The sequence below is a fragment of the Sebastes fasciatus genome, chromosome 3, assembly GCF_043250625.1.
Source record: "Sebastes fasciatus isolate fSebFas1 chromosome 3, fSebFas1.pri, whole genome shotgun sequence".
Lineage (NCBI taxonomy): Eukaryota > Metazoa > Chordata > Actinopteri > Perciformes > Sebastidae > Sebastes > Sebastes fasciatus.
This window is the reverse complement of record NC_133797.1, coordinates 24,679,574-24,704,291: the sequence shown is the minus strand read 5'-3', so window position 1 is coordinate 24,704,291 and position 24,718 is coordinate 24,679,574. Positions and strand designations below refer to the sequence as shown.

The 24,718-nt window shown below is 41.9% G+C and overlaps 2 protein-coding genes across 6 annotated transcripts in view; both read right to left on the bottom strand.

Annotated features, from left to right (window-relative positions):
* Positions 1-5,483: 5,483 nt before the first annotated feature.
* Positions 5,484-18,814, bottom strand: pex6 (peroxisomal biogenesis factor 6). 3 transcript variants are annotated; one of them, XM_074629772.1, is made up of 18 exons: positions 18,220-18,814; positions 16,853-17,479; positions 15,617-15,786; positions 15,336-15,419; positions 14,484-14,601; positions 14,248-14,381; positions 14,035-14,158; positions 12,950-13,152; positions 11,746-11,932; positions 10,014-10,090; positions 8,795-8,912; positions 8,418-8,623; positions 8,237-8,298; positions 8,038-8,146; positions 7,392-7,508; positions 6,556-6,633; positions 6,199-6,338; positions 5,484-5,807 (listed from the first exon to the last, which is right to left on the bottom strand). In XM_074629772.1, exons 1-18 carry the CDS (start codon positions 18,757-18,759, stop codon positions 5,671-5,673), a joined length of 3,231 nt encoding a protein of 1,076 aa, XP_074485873.1. In that variant the 5' UTR covers positions 18,760-18,814; the 3' UTR covers positions 5,484-5,670. The 3 variants fall into 3 exon arrangements, with proteins under 3 accessions (XP_074485873.1, XP_074485874.1, XP_074485876.1); XM_074629773.1 differs by having other exon boundaries at positions 14,035-14,140; XM_074629775.1 differs by having other exon boundaries at positions 14,035-14,137.
* A 1,328-nt stretch (positions 18,815-20,142) lies between these two features.
* ttbk1a (tau tubulin kinase 1a) overlaps positions 20,143-24,718 on the bottom strand; it is a 57,311-nt gene continuing 52,735 nt past the window's right edge. For all 3 annotated transcript variants that reach the window (XM_074629785.1, XM_074629786.1, XM_074629784.1), the window contains exons 15-16: positions 22,839-24,298; positions 20,143-21,557 (exon numbers count right to left, since the gene is read on the bottom strand). In XM_074629785.1, coding sequence (XP_074485886.1) covers positions 21,152-21,557; positions 22,839-24,298 — 1,866 coding nt within the window. In that variant the 3' untranslated portion in view covers positions 20,143-21,151. The remainder of the gene's footprint in view (positions 21,558-22,838; positions 24,299-24,718) is intronic.

Sequence of the window (24,718 nt, the reverse complement as noted above, 5' to 3'; positions counted from 1 at the left end):
CCGGCTCAAATGATGGAGAGTCTGGAGAAATTAGCTTCATGTGGGATGATTGAATCTCGCTGAGCCAAATAGATTGAAAGGGTTAGCAGCTAATGGTGCCTTCAAATGAAACTTGTGAGCTCGTGTTTACAACATGGGAAGTCGTCTATAGGCTATATATGCTTGGCGTTCAAGTGGTTAAGTTGCGAGCTAAGCAACGGCAATATTAACGTTACTGTCGGCGTCTAGAATCCACAGAGGCTAACAATTTAGCAAACTAGCAAGTGTGTAACATAATGCAGTAAATGCATAATGACGGAGGAGAAAGATGAGGCCGTTGGGAAAATCATAATTTTCCTCAGACATATTCTGCCATTTCTGACGTCACAACTTGTAAACTGAGCTTTAAGAAACTTTCCACTTGACGTGAATACGACATGAGGGGGGCGTTCATATGGACTCTTCTCGTGAACGCGGTAAACACGACCCCATTTGAAGGCACCATAAATTGAAGAAAAAGGCACGCAGAATGGCATCTAGCCGAAAGCGTCCTTTTTCTGACTAAGAGTTCCGTTGGTTGAGGAAGGTCCCAGTCAGAAATATCACCAGATGAGATACTGGCGAGTCAGAGATCTATGTTAACATCATTTTACTGATTTACACAGAAGAACGGGGGCGTAATGGTGTGCTTAAAATCTAGTTTGATTTATTTGAAGCATTATATGGAAGAAAGAAATTATTTAATAAAATGGAAACACATTTTTCTTTTGACCAAGTGGAGCCTTCAGTCTCATTTTGTTACTTTAGCTTAATAACTTTCAACACCACGGATAGCTGAAGCAGTTTTATTTAAAAGCCTAGGCTACATCAAGAATCATTTCAGAGTTTTACAGTTGGTTAGCTTCAGTGAGATAACTGTTGTTCATGTGACAGTAATAAATAATGCTGATTGAAATTTGGCTGGTGAGAATGTCGATGGCAATCTTCAGTCCTTTTCTTACCAACTATTTTAAAATTTCTCCAGATTCCCAGTCTTTGGGGTGTTTGTGTGGTTATGTCATGGTGGATGTCATATGGTATAGTCACTTTGCTATGATGATGGATTCACTTCAAAGCAAATGAAAAAAACACATCCAGCATGTTAACAGCTGAATCTAACATGGTAACACTTTATATTAAGTTCTTCATTTTTTGTAGTTTTTATTGTCAGTCAACATTTAAAAAAAAAAAAGGACCAAAATTTGAAGATATCTGATGAATCTCTATTTCAGGCCATTTTTAAAATCTTCATGGTGACATCCATCAAGGAAACCTAATCTTTGTTAACCATATCAACCTGCTGTAAAAACATATCAAAAAATAAACCACTGACTTAATATAAAGTGTCACCGAATATTTGTATTGATTAATGGAACGGCTAATGGAAGTGTTAATCCACCAACACATTTCAGAAGGTTGGATATCTTTACCCTTAAGGTTTATTCAGATTTTACTCCCTATTTCTGCTTTCCTCTGCCATTTTGAGGAGTGGCTAGCCGGTTATGTTGCTTTATTTCGTTGCAAAGTCAGTTCTGCTACAAAGATTGTTTAAATAAAGTTCTGGGAACTTATTTAGAAAATCTGCGAGGCCTGGCTGGTTGTGTCTAGAAGGTAACCCTTAAATTGCGAAAACTTGCAAGAAGTCTCGTGAAACTCGCTGCCCAACGACCTATCCTAACCTTAACCATTCAAGGTCAATACCTAACCTTAACTATTCAAGGTCAATGCCTAACCTTAACTATTCAAGGTCAATGCCTATCCTTAACTGTTCAAGGTCAATGCCTAACCTTAACTATTCAAGGTCAATGCCTAACCTTAACTGTTCAAGGTCAATGCCTAACCTTAACTATTCAAGGTCAATGCCTATCCTTAACTGTTCAAGGTCAATGCCTAACCTTAACTATTCAAGGTCAATGCCTAACCTTAACTGTTCAAGGTCAATGCCTATCCTTAACTGTTCAAGGTCAATGCCTATCCTTAACTGTTCAAGGTCAATGCCTATCCTTAACTACTCAAGGTCAATGCCTAACCTTAACTATTCAAGGTCAATGCCTATCCTTAACTGTTCAAGGTCAATGCCTAACCTTAACTATTCAAGGTCAATGCCTATCCTTAACTACTCAAGGTCAATGCCTAACCTTAACTATTCAAGGTCAATGCCTAACCTTAACTATTCAAGGTTAATGCCTAACCTTAACTATTCAAGGTCAATGCCTAACCTTAACTATTCAAGGTCAATGCCTAACCTTAACTATTCAAGGTCAATGCCTAACCTTAACCATCTCGCCAGAGTTGTGCAATTTGCGTGTTACCTTCTAGACATGGCCAGTCTGGCTACCTAGCCGGCTAGCTAGCTAAGCATCAGCAGGTTAGCTAACAGTTAATGCTACTGATCTCTTTTTATATTGTGTCACTCACAATAACAACAAAACCTGAGAAATATGACATTTAAAACTGATGCTGTGATTGTAAGATGTATACAATATTGGAATTTAAATTAGTTTAGGCATAACTAACACAGACAACGAAATGTTTTGCGAACGTTATCTGGAGACTTTGTTTGTATGTCACGGTTGTATTTCGGTCGCCTATGTGGTTCACAGCTGTTTAAGTTAACTGCCCGCACCACAGTTGACGTGAAAATGTGCTAATGTTTATTCAGTAAAGACAACACTTGTTAGCTGATGCTAAGCTAAACAGTGCTGTCCCTTTTTTTTTTTTTTTTTTTTTTTTTTTAATCCTGTTTAAAAGAATGAGAACAAACATATAATTCACTACAATTAATTTGAACAGATTACTAAATTGCACTGTAGAATTAACATATTATTTGTGGTGCCTCACAAGCTAACGTTACTGTAGTTGCATTGCACCATCAGCAAACATCCCAAATGTTACAATCTGTGGTGCAAAATCCAAAATGCTTTTGCATATTACTTCCCAGATGGTTTGGTGTTGAAATTCGTTTAGCACTGATAGTCTGCACAGATAACTTATCTAGTTTTAAAGTTGGACAGATTGTTACAGATAGAATATTATATTTTTCCCACGTTCAAATGATGAATTTAAAGTTGACAGTCCTGTAGGCAACCAAAAGTAGCGAGCACTTAGAGGTGTGGGATATGAATTAGGACTTTTTCGTGATGATGAATAAATGTATTTTCAAATATTATGACGTGGTAAAAATGATGCATGTGAGGAAGAGGGTTGAATCTGTCAGGGAGGAATGTGCGGGCAAAAGCTAACTAACTATGCTAACCGTTCCTTTCTGTATAGCTTTAGAAGACGGCTTACTGGCTAAACTATACTACACACAGATGTGTATCGTATTAGTATTACTAAATTATTACTTCTTACCATTTTACAAGTTTTTTTACAGCCGAATGTGAAAGTGAGCCTGCTAATATTATGACAGGCTAAAGCGGGAAAACAGCATGACCATAAACCCTTCAGGTGTTTTCTTGTTTAGCAATGCTGCTCTCAGTAAATCTGTGTTGTTTAACTGTCGACTGTGTTTTTCAGTTTAAATTGTGACATTTAAACTCAAGACGAGACATTCTGGGTCATGGCTACTTGCTGTATATCGAAAATGAACAGAAGGGGGAAATATAGTTGCATCTTCATCTACTGCTGATTATTTCTGCTTTTGTGGCTCCTCTATTCTGCACTGCTTTATTTGTTGAGGTGATTCTGATGTTTTGAAAATTAAAAAAATAAAAGTGGCTAGCTGTATAGCTTAGCATCCTGGCATGTCATGACTTTGTGAAGCAAAAACTCAACATCTGCCAAATAGCTGAATTTTTTTAAATTTCATGTTTTGCTAAACGGATTTCAAAAATCAAATTTTCCGATTGTGATATTGTCCACTGAAATGTCCTAATTTCATATTATAGTTTTGACTGCAGTGAAATGTAGAAAGCAGCATTTACAGTTGTGTTTGATATTGAAAATGTATTTTGATTGGAGCGCGTAGAGGCTTCTTTATATTCTGCCCAGTTGCATTTAGTAGAACCATTTATGACTTTTAAAAAATGACTACTTCAGTTTTTGTTTTGACAAAAATTATAAAAAATCAGCATCATTATTTAAAGTTTCATGACTTTTTCTTTAACCTGAACATTTTAATCCTTCTTTACACCTGGACTATTTTTTTATCTTTTTAAAAAGGGACTGTTTGTAACTTCTTACACGTATAAATCGGGTCGGTGTCCCATGCACACTGTACCAGACTCGGACTACATGGAAGCACCAAAAGCGCAAAATTTCTTACACAGTCCCTTTTAAATTGTATCTTTTTATTTGATCTATTTTTAAATGTCTGTGTGATTATGTGACCTGTCGTTTACAACATTAAATACACATGCATGATTGAGTCAGTATATTTTAAACTGGTTATGATTACAGTAATAATAGTAAATGTAGGGCTGGTAGGCCTATGTCACAATAGTAAGCATAAAAAGCCACAGAAATCATGTTATACTTAACGAGCTTGTGGTGTGTGAAGTAGAGATACCCCGATCATCATTTTGCTGATTGTCGATGAGCCGTATCGGCCGATACCAATCTTTTTTTGTTTTGTTTTATTTGCTGGTATACTCTGCTGGTAGGCTCCTAAATAACTTTTTTCACCACCGTCCCGGAACCATCCTGAAAAATAATTTTAACCGTCCCCAAGTCAGTGTAAACCGAAATTCTAAATGTTATCCTTTTACTTTATTGTCATCTATAGTGGTTATTTGCATAAAAACACACAATTCAAAATTATTGGGAAATAAATGTATCTTTATTTAAAAGTTTGCTTTGATTAAAAAAGAAGTTAGATAAAAAATAAGCTTCTCAGAGCTAGGACGTTAAATAGGTCATAATATCCTCTCTAATGGCGCATTCACACAAAGATTACATACAAAGTCGATGCAAAGAGGCGAATCTATATACAAATTTGTGCTGTGAAATTTGCGTCATTCGCGTGTTCACTGGAGTGAATAAATATTTCAACTGGAGCGAGAAATTTGCATAACGCTGTATCGCGAAAGCCTATCAGCGGTAAGATTCACCTCCTGTCGGCGCTGACGTTGGATCAAAGACGCTAAGTTAGTAGACATATTTGAACAGAGACCAGACGAAACTCTGTGTATAAATGTACGTGTATAAACCACAAACTGTCTATGGAACCTCCGTTAGCTGTTAGTCACGTTATTTAGCAAAGCAGGACTGTGTTGTCAACTGGCTGCTAACAGCTAACATTGCTAGCTCTTCTCCTGCCGATTATCTGTCTCACACACTTTAAGTTCAACACTTCAACATGTTTAATTTTAGTAGTGTGTCGCGTGCCAGAGCAACCACATGTGCAGCTCCTGGCCAGTGAATGAGATAGGAGGCGGGGGACTACACCGCGCACGGCACGCACACACAAGTGTTTAACCCATAGACATTATATGGTTTAATCAGAAAAAAACAGAACTCTCATGTCTGGTTTCATCAGTATAAATTAACTTCTGTATTTATTAATTACATTTCACAATTTTATAAATTAACTTTGTTTACATCATCTACAATATTTTACAATGCTGATTATTCAGATGTGATTGGCACTTTAAATTACACCTTCATCTGAGCCCTTATGTCCTGTTGGAGAGTGAACATCATCATCAGTTCCTACTTTGCAGTGAGTTTCTGTTGAATGTTTCTGTATCTCAGCAGCTCCTCGTCTGAAACTGACGGCTGGAAGTTTTCTAACGCTGAAGAGAAATCCTCAACGGAGACGAGGACAGGAGAGACCTCTGAGTCCAGACCTGAGAGACACAGAGAGATACAGGTAAGTCAAAGACAGACGGGCAGGGTGAGAGAGAAGAGATGGGGAGAGAGAAAGGCAGGGAGAGAGACAGTTAACATGTGAATAATACATTCCTACAAATATCATCAGATGCTTTGAAATACAAAGTTAAAAATAATTAAGTTTGGTCAAAGTGAATTTTTTGATGCTGAAACAGAACTGAACTATCAGCTGATGGTATAATCGAACACGTGTGGAAAATGTTAGTGACGAACAGATTTAACAGGACTTATATAAGAACTGTTGGGTGTAAAATATATTAACGAGTGCACTGGAAATGGTTTAGCTGAATGTCTATCAACCCGACAGGAAGTGTCTGAGCGCTGGAGTTTAGTTGGATGTTTTCTTACCATCGTCGATGAGAGAGATCTTCCTTTTGATGGCGGCTGTCATTGCGTCTGAACAGAGCGCGTACAGGTCGGCGCCGGTCATGTGATCGGGGCAGCGATCCACCACTTGCTGCAGGTCCACAGCAGAGTCCACCTGGAACCTGAACATTTAGGACACAAAAACACTCAAACATCCTCCTTTTGCAGTCTGCTGGGAAAATCATACTTAATCATTCATTTAGAATGCGGTATGTTAGTATGTTAGTATTTGATTTCGAACGAGGCCTCGGTCAGGATTTCTTAAAGTTTTTGTTATTCTGATGCTGGTCCAGACTAACTGTAGATGTACTTTGTTCCCACAGGGGGAGTTGTTCTTACTTTCTGAGGATGGCCTGGAGAACCTGCAGCTGAGAGACCCGGTCCTCGTTGATTCCAACGTAGACCAGTTTATCAAACCTGAAGAAGACACAACGTCCACAAGAGAGTTAACATTTCATTATCTGTCATATGTGTTCATAATTAGACTTTGAAAGTAAAATCTGATTAATATGACAAATGATGTGTCCCGGTAAATGGGACTCTTGTGTCATTAATGGGAGAAGCATCATGTTTAATTCCGAGGTTCATCTAAACACAACTTTTACTCCAGGAGAGACTAAATCTTCCTGAGCCACCTTAAATATTGTACACATATGAAAGGATTTTTTTTTTTAAAACAGTAAAAAAAATAGGGCTGTCAAAATTAACGCCACGAATCTCTTTAACACAACTTGCGATTTTTAAGTTGTAGCGGGATCAGTTTTAAAGCTAGAGTGAAGATCCTGGTATCATATGAAACTGGAAAACATGAGGAATCCATTGGTACCAACCATGTATGTATATATTTTGTATGCTAAATGCAGTACCTGTGAGGGTTTCTGGACAATATTCATCATGGTTTTGTGTTAATTGATTTCCAATCATAAATATATACATATATTTGCATAAAGCAGCATATTTGTCCACTCCCATGTTGATAAGAGTATTAAATACTTGCCAAATCTCCCTTTAAAGGTACATTTTGAACGGATAAAAAAATGTGTGATTAATCGCGATTAACTATGGACAATCATGCGATTAAATATTTTAATCGATTGACAGCCCTAAGTCAAAATAATGTGTGTTGTGTCCACATGATAGCAGTGATACAGGTGTGTGTGTGTGTGACCTCTGACCTGCCGGGCCTCAGCAGTGATTGGTCCAGCAGGTCCGGACGGTTTGTGGCTCCGATCACAAAAACCCCGACAGACGACTGCAGACCGTCGAGCTCAGCCAGCAGCTGAGACACAACTCTGTACGGAGAGATTCAGTCAAACTTTATTGATCCCGCTGTCACAGAGGGTTTCACAATAAAAGACAAAATAAAACAATATTAAATACAAATATAACACTAAGTTAAACTGAACAAAAAGCAACAAAAGATAAGTAAGGGATAGCGTGCAGCAAGCCGGTCATTGTTGTGAAATAAACCCTGATATGGTTATGCGGCTCGCGAAGCGGAGGGGTCTTGCATCGCACTGAAGGGATGTGTTTCACAACAATGACCCGCTAGCTGTACATTATCCTGCTTATTACACGCCTACGTACTTAAGAAATCAATTTGACACAAAAACTGAGTGCGACATCAGAACTGCGCCCATAGCAACGGTCTGTTTTACATAGCAACAGTCTGCTATAAAAAAATAACAAACCGTAGAACACTGTGATTGAACCATCAGAATCGAGTATTCAACAAAACTGGGTAATAAGGTGTGTTAAAAGATGCTGAATACTGGATATAAAAGGTACACAATGTTCACCTCAGCGCAGGTAAACACTCACCTGTCCATCACCCCTCCAGAGTCTCCACTGCGCCCCCTGCTGGGAGCCAGAGAGTCCAGCTCATCAAAGAAGACGACACACGGAGCTGCTGAGCGCGCTCTGCTGAACACTGAACACAACACACATTCACTCATCTCAGATATTATCTCGGTGAGTACAAGCTGAAAAACACCAGAATGATCCTTTAAGTGAAACAGACCTTCTCTGATGTTCTCTTCACTCTGACCCACGTACATGTTGATGAGCTCAGGACCTTTAACACTGAAACACACAAACAGGTTCAAGGAGCTCTCAGTCATGTGTCTTTCAGGGGATCCGATCGCCACACATTTCAAACCCTGAAATGTGTTCCTAAATAAAGAAGATGAAGGTGGTCCTACCTGAGGAAGGTCATGGAGCACTCAGTAGCCACAGCTTTGGCCAGCAGAGTTTTCCCCGTTCCTGGTGGTCCGTACAGCAGGACTCCGGTCCGGTTCAGACCCAGAGACAGGAGCTCCGGACGCTGCAGAGGAAGCTGAACTGTGTCCAGGATCTCTTTCTTCACCTGCTGCAGACCTCCAACATCCTCCCAACGCACATCAGGGATCTGTTCACACACAGAGTTCAACCAGCAGCTGGGTCAGAGTTACAGAGGACACAAACATCTCAGCAGTTTTGAATGATGCAGTCATTGGTGTTTTGGTCACTAGAGGGCAGAAGAACTTTAAACTCAATCACACGAACTGTTAACAGTTTTAGAGGCTTGTTGTGTCCTCACCTTGGGGGCTCCGATGGCCGTGGATTGGGCGTCCTGCAGGGTCTCCAGGGCAGAGCTGAAGTCCTGGTTCAGGATGGTCACTCCACTGGAGCACAGATCCTCCTCCTGCCGGCCACCACTGCACACACACAACAGGAAGACGCTCACCGTTTGACTACCTGTTTTACACATTAAAATAACATTCTTAAAGGGTAACGTTGGTATATTTCAACCTAGACTGTTCCCACGTTTTTGTGTCTTACTGACTAATAGTGACAACAATCTCTGAAACTGGTCCAGTATTGAGGGAGAGTGCTGTAGATGGCAGTCGCTCACGGGCTGCAATATGGTGTTATTGGGGCAAGCTGGCTCCGTCATTTACTTCCACTAAAAGTGCTTGTTTTTGCCATGACAGACCCAGATTGTTATTATAAGTGTCTGACATTATGGAAAGAGTCTCGCTCAAGGAGAAGTCTTGTTGTGAAATCTGGCGAGGTCACCAGTTGCTTAAGACGACGGTGGAATAGTGGAATACATCCATGGTGGAAACGTGAGAGCCAGCTGGGCAGAGTTTGTTGTGTTGGAGTACAGAAAGCGTAGCTTAGTGATATCTAAAAGAATTTCAATGTCATGGCTGAATATTTAGATGATTTCCACAATGTGGATGAGGTCTTATAATTCGAAGGTTGCCCGAAAATCAAGGAAACTTCTCCTTGAGCGGGACTCAGACACAATAACAAACAGACCGGATCAAGAGAAAGGTCAGAAAAACGTTATATTTCTCTGTAGGGTCCTTTCCATAATGTTGTCAGACACTTATAATAACAATCTGAGCATGTCAGTGGCAAAAACAAACACTTTTAGTGGACGTAACGTCACATTGCTCACTTGCCGTCGCAGCTCGTTTTGCAGTTGCTAATTACAGCCTCAATAACGGACCAATTTAAGAACTTGTTGTCCCCATTAGTCAGTTAGACACAAAAACATGGGAAAATAGGATCCAGGTTGAAAAATACCAAAGTTACCCTTAATAACATGAGTTGATAATTACATTTTTACAGTCTGTAAATGTACCAATCACCCCGTGTGTCTAAAACCTACAGTTAAAGATGCCATGCAGAAGGTAGACTAAGACAACCAGGACATATTCATATTGGAGAAACTGGAAGTAAGGCAGAGTTTACCCACACTTTATTTTATAACTACAGGCTCGCCTACGGCCCTTTATCTTTAGTCTCACCAGGTGTGAATCAGCCTCCTGCATGCAGCTCGACCAGCCTCAACCATCAGAGCACTCAGGTCCCCCAACACAAACCCCTGAGGAGGAAAAGGAATCATTAATGAACACACTGACTGTCAAGGTTTCACATTTAGACTAAATTAAAATATCCTTTGCACACGGCTCATGGTGTATGTTTATCTCTCTGTTGTGAAGAGAAGCCTGATGTTTCACCCAGAAAATGGTTTTTATTTTGGTCTGAATATGTACCCTTACATTAAAAACACATGTCAGAGGAAGTCAGAAATTAAATAAAAATCTGAGCTCCATCGAGCCACAGGGCGTCCACATTAACCCACTGTGTCCCACTGAGCTCTGTTTAACTTCAACACACTTATTGGGCACCATGGCAACTACTGAATACACGTCACACAAGTACGTGCTTGAATACTCACAGATACCAAGTGTGTACTGTGATGTTGAAAGGAAACGTCAACAAAATCCTCAGGATTCATCCACAGAATTTAAAGGTCTGATTGATAGCATCTTTATGCAGACGATTATTTAAAAAACAAATATTACATCTACAGAGCTTTTAGAAAGGTACCAAATAAAAAGCCAGGGCTGCGCTTTGTCACCAATCCTGTTCGTGATATTCATGGACAGGATATCGAGGCGTAGTCGGGTGGAGGAGGGTTTGCAGATCGGTGTGCTGAGGATCTCATCGCTGCTTTTTGCAGATGATGTGGTCCTGTTGGCATCATCGGTCTGCGACCTCCAGCACTCACTGGATCGGTTCGCAGCCGAGTGTGACGCAGTCGGGATGAGAATCAGCACCTCTAAATCTGAGGCCATGGTTCTCAGCAGGAAACCGGTGGTTTGCCTACTCCGGGTAGGGAATGAGTCCTTACCCCAAGTGAAGGAGTTTAAGTATCTCGGGGTCTTGTTCGCGAGTGAGGGGACGATGGAACGTGAGATTGGTCGGAGAATCGGAGCAGCAGGGGCGGTATTGCATTCGCTTTACCGCACCGTTGTGACGAAAAGAGAGCTGAGCCGGAAGGCAAAGCTCTCGATCTACCGTTCAATCTTCGTTCCTACTCTCACCTATGGTCATGAGGGTTGGGTCATGACCGAAAGAACGAGGTCGCGGGTGCAAGCGGCCGAAATGGGTTTCCTCAGGAGGGTGGCTGGCGTCTCCCTTAGAGATAGGGTAAGAAGCTCAGTCATCCGTGAGGGACTCGGAGTAGAGTCCTTGCTCCTTTGCGTCGAAAGGAGCCAGTTGAGGTGGTTCGGGCATCTAGCACGGATGCCTCCTGGGCGCCTCCCTTGGGAGGTGTTCCAGGCACGACCAGCTGGGAGGAGACCACGGGGAAGACCCAGGACTAGATGGAGAGATTATATCTCTACTCTGGCCTGGGAACGCCTCGGGATCCCCCAGTCAGAGCTGGTTAATGTGGCCCGGGAAAGGGAAGTTTGGGGTCCCCTGCTGGAGCTGTTGCCCCCGCGACCCGATCCCGGATAAGCGGTTGAAGATGGATGGATGGACCAAATAAAAAGTATGGCTTTTCCTAAATTAATAATTGTGAAAGTAAGTGCCTGGCAACGACTTGTTGTGAAGTAAATGCAATGGACTGGCAGAGGGAGAATGCAACATCTACTGGCTGAATGTAATCGATGTTATCAATAGCACCTTTAATGGCAAAAAGACTCTGATGCCAACTGGTCTGTGTCCCGACTGTTAACGGTGACGTACCGCAGTGAGTTTGGAGAGTCTCTCCACGTTGACGTCCCTCCCCAGGTGAAGGTCTCGGCTCAGGCTGACCAGCATGGAGCGTCGTTGCTCCTCGGTGGGATTCTCTAATGCCAATTGGTGGACAAAGGCTGCCATGACACCTGCAGACAGCTCCCGAGGCCTGCAGACTGTCGCCACCACCACCACACTGAAACACAAAGACAACAACCACGTTACCTTTCCTCTGAGCTTTGATTCATTCAGGTTTCATTTCACACAAACAGCAGTGAGACCTCATTAAAAACTCATTCACAGCCTCAATTTAACTTCAATTAAAACCACCAATGAACTTTTAATCAACTTCAGGAGGAGTTAATGAGCCGGTCGGAGTTCAGGGTCAAATGACTTCCTGTCAATAATCGTGGGACAACAAGACCTCGCTCAGTTTAGGTCAGCTCTGATTGGCTCTGGATCCTCCCACAGAAATTTCTGACATTTTATTTTGAGGCGGAACACATTTCAATCTGCAGTTTTTAGCTTGACTTCTATCTTTTATGTGTCTTATCATTTTTACAGAGATACACTCTTGTACTTGCCCACATTATCACACGGTGACGTTTAGTCCACTTCACTCCTCAAACAGCATCAGTACTCCTGTTACTTCTTGTAGAAACTCTAATATTAAAAGATTAAACTAACATTTTTTTAGTCTTTTAATTTTGTTAAAAGTGTGATTATCATAAAGTGGACATGTCTGTAAAGGGGAGACTTGTGGGTAACTATAGAACCAATTTTCATTCATTAGGGTCAGAGGTCAAGGGACCCCTTTGAAAATGGCCATGCCAGTTTTTTCTTGCCAAAAGTTAGCTTAAGTTTGGAGCATTGTTTAGCCTCCTTGGCAACAAGCTAGTATGGCATGATTGGTACCAATGGATTCCTTTAGGTTTTTCTAGTTGGGTTCTCTTGTTGGGTCCCTAAATTATTATTAGCCTTTTAAAGAGATATTACTTTATAGAATACGGTCTAGACCTGCTCTATATGAAAAGCGTCTCAAGATAACTTCTGTTAATATTTGACGTTATATAAAAATAAATTGAATTGAATTGACCATATGGTGTATTTGTCGGCTACCAAATTGATGTGAGGAACGTGTTAAAACGTTTCTACAGTCTCCACCTGCAGCCAGATCAGTGTTACAGCATGAAGGTTAGAGGCAGTCATTGACCTGGTGGGGGCACTGTGGAGCAACTGGCAGAGCTTGGCGTGGACCCTGCCGTCCCCGTCGGCGCCATCTCGAGACCTGAGCAGGAGCTGCAGGTTCCTGAGCAGCAGGACGCAGGGCTGCAGGGTGTCAGCCCGCTGAAACACCGAGGTCAGCTTCACCTCCGAGGCTGCAGGAGTGTCAGCACACACACTCACACAGTCCACCTGCACACAGGTGACAACAGAAAGTGTTACTATGACAACGTGTAACAGCTGCCAAACACATCACATACAGTTTGGGGCTAGGCATAGTCAAGTCAGCACACTGACACACTGACAGCTGTTGTTGCCTGTTGGGCTGCAGTTTGAAATGTTATGATTTGAGCATATTTTTTATGCTAAATGCAGTACCTGTGAGGGTTTCTGGACAATATTTGTAATTGTTTTGTGTTGTTAATTAATTTCCAATAATAAATATATACATACATTTATATAAAGCAGCATATTTGCCCACTCTCATGTTGATAAGAGTATTAAATACTTGAAAAATCTCCCTTTAAGGTACATTTTGAACAGATAAAAAATGTGCGATTAATCGCAATTAACTATGGACAATCATGCAATTAATCGCGCTTAAAATATCTAAATTGATTGAGAGCACTAATAAAATACAAATATCTGGGCGCCCCGATAGCTGAGTTGGTAGAGCGGGTGCCCATATAACAAGGCTGAGTCCTAACCGCGGCGGCCCGGGTTCAAATCCGACCTGCAGCCATTTCCGCATGTTGCCCCCTCTCTCTCTCTAGACTGTCCACTGTCCTGTCAATAAAGGCTTGAAATGCCCCAAAAATAATGAAAAATATCTTAGCAAACAAAAAGTAAACAAGACACCAGACCAGTATTTGACGCTTAAGGCTACAGACACATACAGTACGGTGCTGCTGAGGCTGAAATTCAGACAAACTCTTTGTACTGTAGATTAGAGCATTAAAAATAAGGTTTCAGTTAATTATATGGTGGTCGTTACAGTTCAGAATATTAAATATGATGAAAAATATTACAGTGCTGAAAAAAAAGAAGGAGAAGAAGAAGAAGCCGTCGCAGTACCTTCAGCAGGTGGAGGTTCAGTCTGCGACTCGCTGCGCTGACCGCCGTCATTTTACCACTTCCTGCAGGACCGTGAAGGAGGACGGTGCAGCCAGACAGAGAGCTGCTACAACCACACAAAACACTGACATCATTGATCACATGACCACTCGTCCCAGCATGCTTCTTTCTATGGCACTTCCTGTCAGAGCAGCTGACAGACAGGTGAGTTACCTGTGGTGCAGGTGAGGGAGGATGATGCTGCTGAGGAGCTCCACGGTCTTGACGAGGCCCGGAGGAGACAAACTGCTCCACATAGACGAACCCTCCACAGAGATGCAGGGGACGGGGCTGCTGGTGGATGCTCGCTGAAGACACACACACACACACACACACACACATCCAGGGAGTCAGCTGTCAGAGATACACACTCTGATACACACTGAAACAGGTCAGAGGTCAAAGGTCACCATGTAGAGTGAGGTGTGCAGTCTGTCAGCCAGGTGAGCTCCTCCTCCTCCTTCTTCTTCTTCTTCTCTCTTTGCAGATGGACACACCTTCTGCACTCTGAAGTACAGCACTGGACACCTGACGGAGGTCAAAGGTCACACAGAATCACTGAGCAGGTCAACGCAACAGTTATTTTAAATTAAAATAATTAATGTTTACTGATTACAGATATGACTCATCTAGTGTACTTCAGATAACAATTTATGTGTTTTATAATGTTCATATTAAAGTTTAGAGGGTAACATTTATAGTTTTCAAACTGGACCCTATTTTCACAAGTGACTAATGGGGACAACAATTTTTGAAATTGAGGAGAGAAATAGGCATTAGGGTAACATAATATTGATTCATATTTGATCAGCGCTGCCTAGTTTGACCATTTGGTCGGAGTTCGCGAGTGATTGACAGCCGGCTTTCATAGACGGCAGCTGGACAGCAGACCTCAGATCAGCTCTTACTGCTTGTTTTCCTCCGGTATGTGAAATCTTGCAGATGCCGTTAGGAGCACCAGAGGAAACAGAGGCACATGATTTTTTTCAGGTTACCTGTTTCATGTACTACTGTCAGGACATAGCGACCGTTTTATAAAAATAACTTTTTTTAATCATATTTGCTCCAATCTCACCTACTTCAGCTTTAATTCACACAGGTATATAGAAAAATTGGGTTTATCATGTTATTTCATATAGACTATTAGATATTGTGATATACTGTATATCAGGGCATCTATCGGGATAGAAGATTTAGGCATCATCGCCCAGCCCTATGAACATGTGGACATAATACTGTATTTGTGGACGGATGTGTGGTACCTGTGTATTCCCTCTGAATTGTTCTCCAGCAGGTCTGGATGGTTTTCAGCTGGAACTGTCAGGATGTCTCCCTGTGAAACCAGTCTGCATAGAGACAGAGAGAGGACAAATTGGTGGGAGTCTGCCAGTATGCATACACACTAATAAAACTTATGAATCAGCTGTTATATTAATGTTTTTCTTCTTCTTTTCAATAACAACTTAATACTAAATATTAAATAATACTACATGCTGTTAGTATGCAGTATGGAACTGGGACACAGCAGGGGACTCAGGCTGACCTGGGCATACTGAAGTGTTCAGACAGCAGGTTGTCATAGCAGCTGAGGTTGTTGTACAGCGGAGACACGACCGGCTGGATGTGAAGCTCGCTGGCGAACGCTGGAGAAGCTGAGCGACAGAAACTGTCAGAGTGACGACCGCCGGGCGCAGGAGGAGACGCTCTCCACCTCTGAGACAAAACAACAAGAGATCAGGATGATCGGACACAACGGGTCAGCAAGGAAACAACTAATTATTATTCACTAGTTATTCTGAACACTTCCTGCAGATTTTTCAAATTAAAAGTCTTCTGGCCTTGGCTTTCAATGTGAAAGGAAATATTGTCCTTGATAGTACCTTAACATTAATTAGGAAAAACAGAAAAGAGGAAAGATTGAGATGAACTTGTGAAGGAGAACTAGTTGTTGTTAACCAGAGAAAGTGACTCTGTTGTTGTACTGATGGAAATAAAGCTGAGGATAGAAACATTTACTACATTTATCATGTGATATAAATGTTATAGTCCTTCTACCTTCAATGTTTTTGACCTGACGTTTATTTGCTTGTGACAACGGATGCACCGATACTGATACCGGATCGGATATCGGGCCGATACTGACTGAAATAGCTGGATTGGTGACAGTGGGGCCGATCTATTTAATACAATTCCATGTTTACATACTATATACATTAAATATTGTAATTTAAATTCCTGTTTAAATTATTACCAATTTGTTGCTGCATTAAAAAGGTTTACACTTGGATTGTATTCTTGTTCATTTTTAATTTTTTTTTACCAAGTTACTGGTGTACGATTTATTATTTTAATAATAAATAAAATTCAATTGTATAAATAAAATTAAAAATTGTGTTTATTGCAGTTTTACAAATTTAAGAAAACAATGTTTAAGTCAAGCCTGATGTTGAGAGTGAGGCACACACAGTGAGGCATACAGCTTAAAATGTAAACACTGGTATCGGATTGGTACTCGGTATCGGCCGATACCCAAAGCTCAGGTGACGGGATTGGGACTAAAAAAGTTGGATCGGCTCATCTGTACTTGTGACGGATTAGAGAAAATAAAATAAAGACAAATGTGTAGAACATTTTTTTTTTTTCCCTTACTGTACTTCCTACTCTGGTAATCATTTTGTGACACCCTTAAATTCACCTCACGACCCTTGCAGGGGTCCCCACCTCCAGGTTGGGTATCACCTGTGTGTTCAGTGACTGTTTGTGTGTTGTGTTGAAGTACCTTCATCCTCATTGTGCAGCTGTTCACAGGGATCATGTCTCCTTCAGTCATGTTGAACCACAGAGTTGCTGATATGAAACCAACTTCATCGTGGTTCTGCAGGTCTGGACTCTGTGCCAAATCCACCACCACCACAGAGACCAGCCGCTGTCTGCAGACGCCCCCCCTGACATCGGTGTGACCTGCAGGAGGTCTGGAGGATGCGCCCGGCCTCGACAGCTTCACCCACTCCTGGTTAAACAGCCCCAGCCTGAGGAGCAGCTGTTTGCTCACAAACACACAGCTGTCCAGGTCCACAGCAGCTCCCTGCTGACCTTTGACCCCGAGCCATCGCTGAGTGTCCACCACCCGGACATCCACCCTGCATTCCAGCGCCTGCAGGACGCCTGAGAACCCCGAGCCCAGCAGCTTCCTGTTGTCAAGAAGGGATCTCCCCCCTCCGAGGCCGTCGGCGTAATGAGCAAAGTCTGACACACACAGTCTGAGTGGTCTGCAGGGTGGGGGGGCGCTGGGGGGGTCCACTGAGTCCCAGCAGTCTGTCAGGACCAGAGAGGTGTCGGCGGTGATCCGTCCCTGCGTTACAGGACTGCACTCCAACACCAGCAGCTCCAACAACTGCTGCTGAACCTGAAGACACCCGAAGAAACAGCAACACAAAACACTTAATCGAATCAGCTGTTCTGTTCTCAGGATTAACTGCATGTTACAAAATATATACTGTATGTATTTTTAAAGATATCAAACCATGTTTTAGAACAAACTCCAAGTTATGTAATTTCTTATTAACAACAGGTGTCTGATTTTATCTGAAATTTGATAAAGTGTTGATAAAATTACAATAACAGTTTTTATACTTTTTATTTTGATGCTGTTACATGTGTGTCACCCAGTATAATATATAAAATGTGTACATTTACAGAACTTTAAGGAAAGTTATAAAACTGCATATATATATATATAAATAAATATATATTAAAAAAAATATATATATATATATATAAATATATATATAAATATATATATATAAATATATATATATATAAATATATATATATAAATATATATATATATATAAATATATATATATATAAATATATATATATATATAAATATATATATATATATATATATATATATATATATATATATATTTATATATATATAAATATATATATATATAAATATATATATATATATATATATAAATATATATATATATATATATATATATATATATATATATATATATATATATATATATATATAAATATATATATATAAATATATATATATATATATATTAACATTTACCAAGTACCAATCAAATGAATAAAGTGTTTAGAGTGTTCGGTCTGAAGGGGTCTCACCTGTCCCGGGTCGTCTCCCAGCAGCGGGTGTCTGGGCAGCAGCAGCGGGTCTCCCTGCCGGGCCAGCAGCCACTGTCCCGGGCGGCAGAGCTCCAGCAGCCCGCCGGTGAACTGCTCCGCTCCGGCCCAGCGGAGGCTCTGCCTGCTGCGGGCTCCCAGCACCACTCTGTCCAGGGGGAGCGGCTCCAGAGCCCGGACGGTCCCCGTGATGCTGCTGCTGCTGCCGGGCCTCTGCAGCCCGTGGTGTCGCAGGAAGAGGCGGCTGGTAAACACCCGGACCCGATTATCGGACTCGGCTCTGGGGGAGTTTCTTCCTCCTCCTCCGCAGCCCGCTGTCTCCTCCTCGCTGGTCGGGTGAACTCGCAGTAAGATGCCCGGGCTGTCGGAGCTCTGAGGCCGCTGCGGGGTGAAGAGGACGGTCGGTGGGTCGCTGTCATTCTGGAAAACTGAGTCCAGGTGAGATTTTAATATCAGAACATCCAGAGGACTCAGGTGTGCTGGAAAACTCTCCAAACAAACCAACTCCACCTGCACCGCCATCCTGGTAACACTGCGTCATCTCCGGTACTTCTCTTTGGTTTCCGGGGCGTCATCAACGACACCTGGTGGACGTCTGGAGGAACTACATACAACTACATTATAATAATAATAATAATAATAATAATAATAATAATAATAATAATAATAATAAAAATAACAATAATAATAATAATAATAATAATAATAGTAGTTATTATAATAATAATAAAAACAATAATATTAATAATAACAATAATAATCATAATAACAATAATAATAATAATAATAGTAGTTATTATAATAATAATAATAAAAACAATAATATTAATAATAATATAAGTAATAATAATAATAATAGTAGTAATTATAATAAAATAATAATAATAGTAATTATAATGATAATAATAGTAGTAATAATAATAATAATAATAGTAGTAATTATAATAATAATAATGATAATAATAATAGTAATTATAATAATAATAATAGTAATAATAATAATAATAGTAGTAATTATAATAATAATAATAAAATAATGATAATAATAGTAGTAATTATAATAATGATAATAATAATAAAATCATAATCATAATAATAATAATAATAGTTCTTCTTTTTCTTCTTATATTATAATTAATTTTATTTCTATAGACTAATATTACAATTAAGTTTGCAGTCACTGGTAGTGAACAGACTCTGAAATATTGGTATAATATTAATCACTACACAGGTCTGATAATGTGGCCGTGTGCCTGGCAAACAACAGTTACACTATAGTGACTTTATAAAATCTCTGGTGGAACTGGAATTAAGGCTGTTAATATGAGATCATTACCATAGAGACTTGCAGTATATAAATACTCTGTTAGAAGTAAGTCCTGCTTTTAAAATCTTACTTGAGTAAAAGTACACAAGTATTAGCATCTAAATATAGGCCTACTTTACCAAAAGTGAAAGTACTCATTATGCAAAATGGTTAATTTCAGAAAAAGAAAATACTGGATGATAGTTATTGATGCATTAATGTATAGGCGTTACTAATGTTGCAGCTGGTTAAAAGGTGGAGCTAATGTCAGCTACTTTATATACTGCTGGGTAGCTTAATCTATAACAATATAACACAATTTATTTGCTGATTTATATTTTGCAAAGTAACTAAATCTGTCAATGTTAATAAATGTTAATTAATTCGTGATTAACTATGGACAATCATGCGATTAATCGCAATTAAATATTTTAATCGATTGACAGCCCTAGTGTTTATACAGACCACTTGACACCAGTGGCAAGTTAAAATACACCTGATCTGGACCCAAGGCATGGTGGAAAGTCTGGACCCAGACGAGGTCGGGTCCCTGGGTTTACTGGAAACCAGTGAGAAAAGAATGACAAGACGCCCATCCACATGACCAAGACTTTACTTCACAGCTCAGTGCCCATCGATCCCCTTACAAACACAACATGGGCTCCAACAACCAGCAAACCTTTGCACTGTCAGCAGCAATCCAAGCAGGTATAACTTCCTCTCATGGTTAACCCTGTTTTTCTCATGCGTAAAAAACGGGCATAGTGCCAACACATTGGAACAGAAGGTTAAAGACTTTACACTTTGCTTGGCAAGATAAAAAATAAAGATGTCTTTATGGGAAATGATTCTATTATATACAATTCAGAGCATAAAGAAAATAAAAACACCCAGAAAATAGAATGATTAAAGCATGCCCATTGTCACACCATGAGGAGGCGAGCGGCCGAGCAATTTATTTTGTGTTCACATCCAACTCTTCTCTTTATCCAAGACCATAATAAGTACAGGATATAGTTAGGAATCTATTTATTATTATATTAACATTATACGGGCATTCAAACCAGTCCAATTTGGTCTCTTTTTTTGCCCGTTTATCCCAATAGGACGGGAGAACTATATCAAATAATTTAAAGGTACAGATTTTTGTACATGTTGTTTTCCTTCTACAGATTCAATGTATTTGTGATATACTTCACCATGCAATGTGAACCAAGCAGGGTACTGTCAATAGAAGAGTAGTATAGCTGTGGACAAGCTGGGAGTACTGTTTAAGGTGAGAGTTTCTGACACTGGACTTATTGGAGGCCATGATTCTCAGCTCCAGAAACCAGTTAAATCAGGGTTTTACCAGGGAGCAGCAGATGTATCCATAGCACCATGGCAGCAACGCTCCTGTAAGACAGTCTGTCGAAATTACTGGAAGCCCATGAAGATATTTCAGTAAGCTGTCCTTGGAAAAAATAAGAGGTCCGTGTACATTAAATGAATTGAAGGAGGTGATTGTAACATCACAGTCTAATATGGAATCAGGTGAGAACCTTTGAGGCGTAGCTTGTCCGAAGACTGATTATACACAAACATGTCTCAGCTATGAGTCTCTTTGTATTATCTAGCGGGCACCACCTTCTCCTTGGCATTCGGTTTTCCCTTAGCCGCACCGGCTGGTTTCGGCCTGGTCCTGGCAGGCGCGGTGCCAGAGGAGGTCTGGGCGGTGGCTTCCTGCGAGGCGCTGCGCCGCATGGTTGTTGTAGTCCTGGGCGGTAGCATGGGGACAGTTGGGGCTCGAACCGAGAGGGGCTGCCTGGACGGACATACTCTCTGAGGGGAGGGGCTGTCAGTCCTGCAGTGGGTGGAGCTAAGGCTGCGTCGGGTTCCAAACAGGACTCGCAGGGGCATTCGAGGGCTGCCGGACGGGCCAGCAGATGGACGGGGACATGAAGAGGAGGACCTGGCTGAGACAGGTTTGGACTTCCGTTGAGTGCTGAGAGTGCTTAGTCCAATTTTCTGATTCCTGTGAATAGAAGAGTATATTGAAAGTGTTCTACAAAAATATTAGGGCTGCCCCCTCTTAGACGATTAGTCAACTAATTGGTTGTTTTGGACTTAAGGTCCTGACACACCAAGCCGATGTTCGGCCGTCGGACAGTTTGGGGCCATCAGTGAACGTCTGTCGGCCTAGTTTTTTCTGTGTGTCCCCCAACGTCGGCTCTAGTCTGCCTGTGTCAAAGGTTTTTCGGAAGATTCAGCATGTTGAATCGGCGGTGGCGGCGCCCGTCGGTGAGAGAAATATGAAAGCTATCGAACCCTGATGCGGACCAAACAACCGAACCAAGACCGCCTGAAAAGGTGGGTTTCGGTCCGCTTCCAAGTGGACTCTGGTGCGGTTCGTTTGTGGTGTTATAAGCACGTCAGCGTGGGTTTTTTCCCTGATTAATAGGTCAAAAGCTGTCAAAATTGCTCTGCATGCATGTGACTCTGTGTACTTTGTCAGTTCATTAAAGCAGTGGTTCCCAACTTTTTCATGTCAAGGACTCCTAAATTTGACCACAAACCCCCATCTGATAAGATTTTTGCTTTGAGATGTTTTATTACAGAAAGTGTATGAAACCCATCACCAAAATAATCATATATTCTGTCATTGTGTTACTTATGGAAGGAATTATAATGAAAATAAATGATTCTCCTTTTTGCTGGGGACCCCCTTGAACTCCATAAAGGCCCCCTGGGGGGTCCTCTGACCTCACTTTGGGAACCACTGCATTAAAGGATCAGTGTGTAGGATCTGGCGGTATCTAGCGGCGAAGTGGCAGATTATAACTTCTCCGAAGTGAAAACGCGAATGGCCCTTTCTAGAGCCAGGTGTTGTAAGAGTAGAGTGCGTAGAGTGTGTGTCTAGGTGGGAAGTGAGTGGTGAAGCAAGAGAGAGAGAGCGGCGCCGATGGGAGTGAATAATGTTATCGACTCCGGCCCAAGCAGGAAAAGTTAACAGAGTTTGGTTTGTCCGTTCTAGGCTACTGTAGAAACATGACGAACTCTGTGAAGAGACCCACTCTCTATGTAGATATAAAGGGCTCATTCTAAGGTAACGAAAACACAATGATTCTTATAGGTGTGAAAGCACCCAGTCATTTTTTTATGCTTTTTCAGGCTGAAGATCAACTAATCGATTAGTTGACAAAATTGTATGAGTGTTAGTTGACTAAGAATTGGTGTGGTCGAGGACAGCCCTAAAAATTATTGCTACTTCAAAATCAAAACTTGTATACACTAAAAGGGAGAAACAGAATCATACCCGTTAGTGAAGGATGATGCTCCTTTGGGAGTGCTGGAGTCTGGCAAGGAGAGAGGAGAAGGAGCGGCAGCAGCAAGCCCCACTGACGGCCTCTTTATGGGGGTGACAGGCCTGGGGATCCTGCTTCTGCATTCCTTGGAGCCTTGCTCTTCAGTCGGTTTGAGACGGGTGCTCCTCTTGGACTCGTCCGAGGTATGTGTGTCCTCCTCTGAGCCGGTGGTGGACAGAGTTTCAGAAGCCCTCCGACGCTCATCGTCCCCAGAGGACAAGGACGATGACGTCCCCGACAGCATCCTCCTCCTCATCCAGCGACCCTGTTGCTTCTGGACCAGCATGCGGGCCAGGTCCAGCTGCCGGGCCCGCTGCTGGAGCCGAGCCCGAGCTGAGAGGGAGGAGGACTGCTCTGAGCCTGAGTCCTCTTCAGAGATGAGTACTGGGATTCGGCTTCGGATCCTGGGTTTTGTGGTAGCCGGTGGTTCTGATCCGGTCGTCTGAAGCTTGGCAACTTCTTCACTGGATAATGGCTGTTTCTTGGGCTCCTGTGACAGATCTGTATGTTCATGAACTGGTGACATGGCTTCTGGGACAGGCTCCAAAGACTGGGCCAAGACAGTTGATGGACCATTCTCAGTTTTGAGGTGTTTGTCAACTGGTGTAGTTTGATCTGGCACAGTATCCTCTGGAGACTCTTCTGTCACTGGTGCTCCCACCTGCTCACGGTTGTTATCCTCTACAGCTGATGCCTTCATGATGGCCAAGACTTCCCGGTCACTCTCCTTGGCAGAGTGACCGTTGGAAGACATGACATTGAGGTGTGATGTCTCGGCAATATGGATGAAAGTGCGCTCAACTTTGGTGAAGGGCGGTGATGCAGGAGCGATGGAAGTGGAAGGCCTCAGGTCTGACCTGAGAGCAGGGGACAAACGGCCGGTATCTGAGGGTTCAGACTGAATCGCCTCCCCGACCAGGAGGCGGTCGGTACGAGAACTGAGAGCAAATGGTGTGGCCAACTCTCCCTCTAGAACATGTTCACCACCACAGGGAGACTTACGAGTGTCTCCAGGTGAGAAGAGGACGAGGGTTTTGGAGGCGTCCTCCAGGTCAGGGTCTGCATCAGCAGCTGAGGCGTGCTCTCTTTGGCCCCTCTGGTCCTCGGCCATGAGTGTTGAAGGTGCAGCGTCCTGGCTACGTTCAGTGCTCTTCTGACTAGCCTCGCTGTTGGACTCACTCTTTGTGACGTCGTCATCCTTAGGCCCTGGGGGTTCTTGGACTTCTTCGTCTGGCGTGGCAAAGCTCCGGCGCTGAGGCAAGGTACCGGTGAGCATGACGGTGAGGAAGTCGGCCCTCTTGGCCTGGAGCTGAGGAAGGATGTGGAAATGCTCCTTCTCGTCGCTCTGGCCCTTTGTCCGATAGTCTGGAGACGGCGGTGACGGGTTGCTCTGCTCCGTGGGCGACAACACCTGAAAAAAATACATAAGTCTTTATTACAACTGAATGTACTCAGAACAAGACAGCACGGAACAAAAACCTCTTGGAAGAAGTTTAGTGTTAAAGCTTGGACATATCACAGTCACAATTAACACAAGGACTAGCCTCATTAGCAGCTTATATACTACAGACATGTATGACCAAGGAAACCATATGAGGGGTGAAATTCAAAAATTTTAGTTTTTGCCCTTATTGCGAAAAAGACAATATACCTTCTAAACTTTTTATATGGCAAATGAAAAGGAATATTCCACAAATATTCCCGTTAACATGCAGCCGTGCATTCTGATTGACATGACCGGTTGTGGACTTGTTCGACCGTGCGAACACAGCCTCCCTCTTTCTATCCTTCAACCACCTTCTTGAAAAAGTCGGTGTTCCAAAAACCTGTT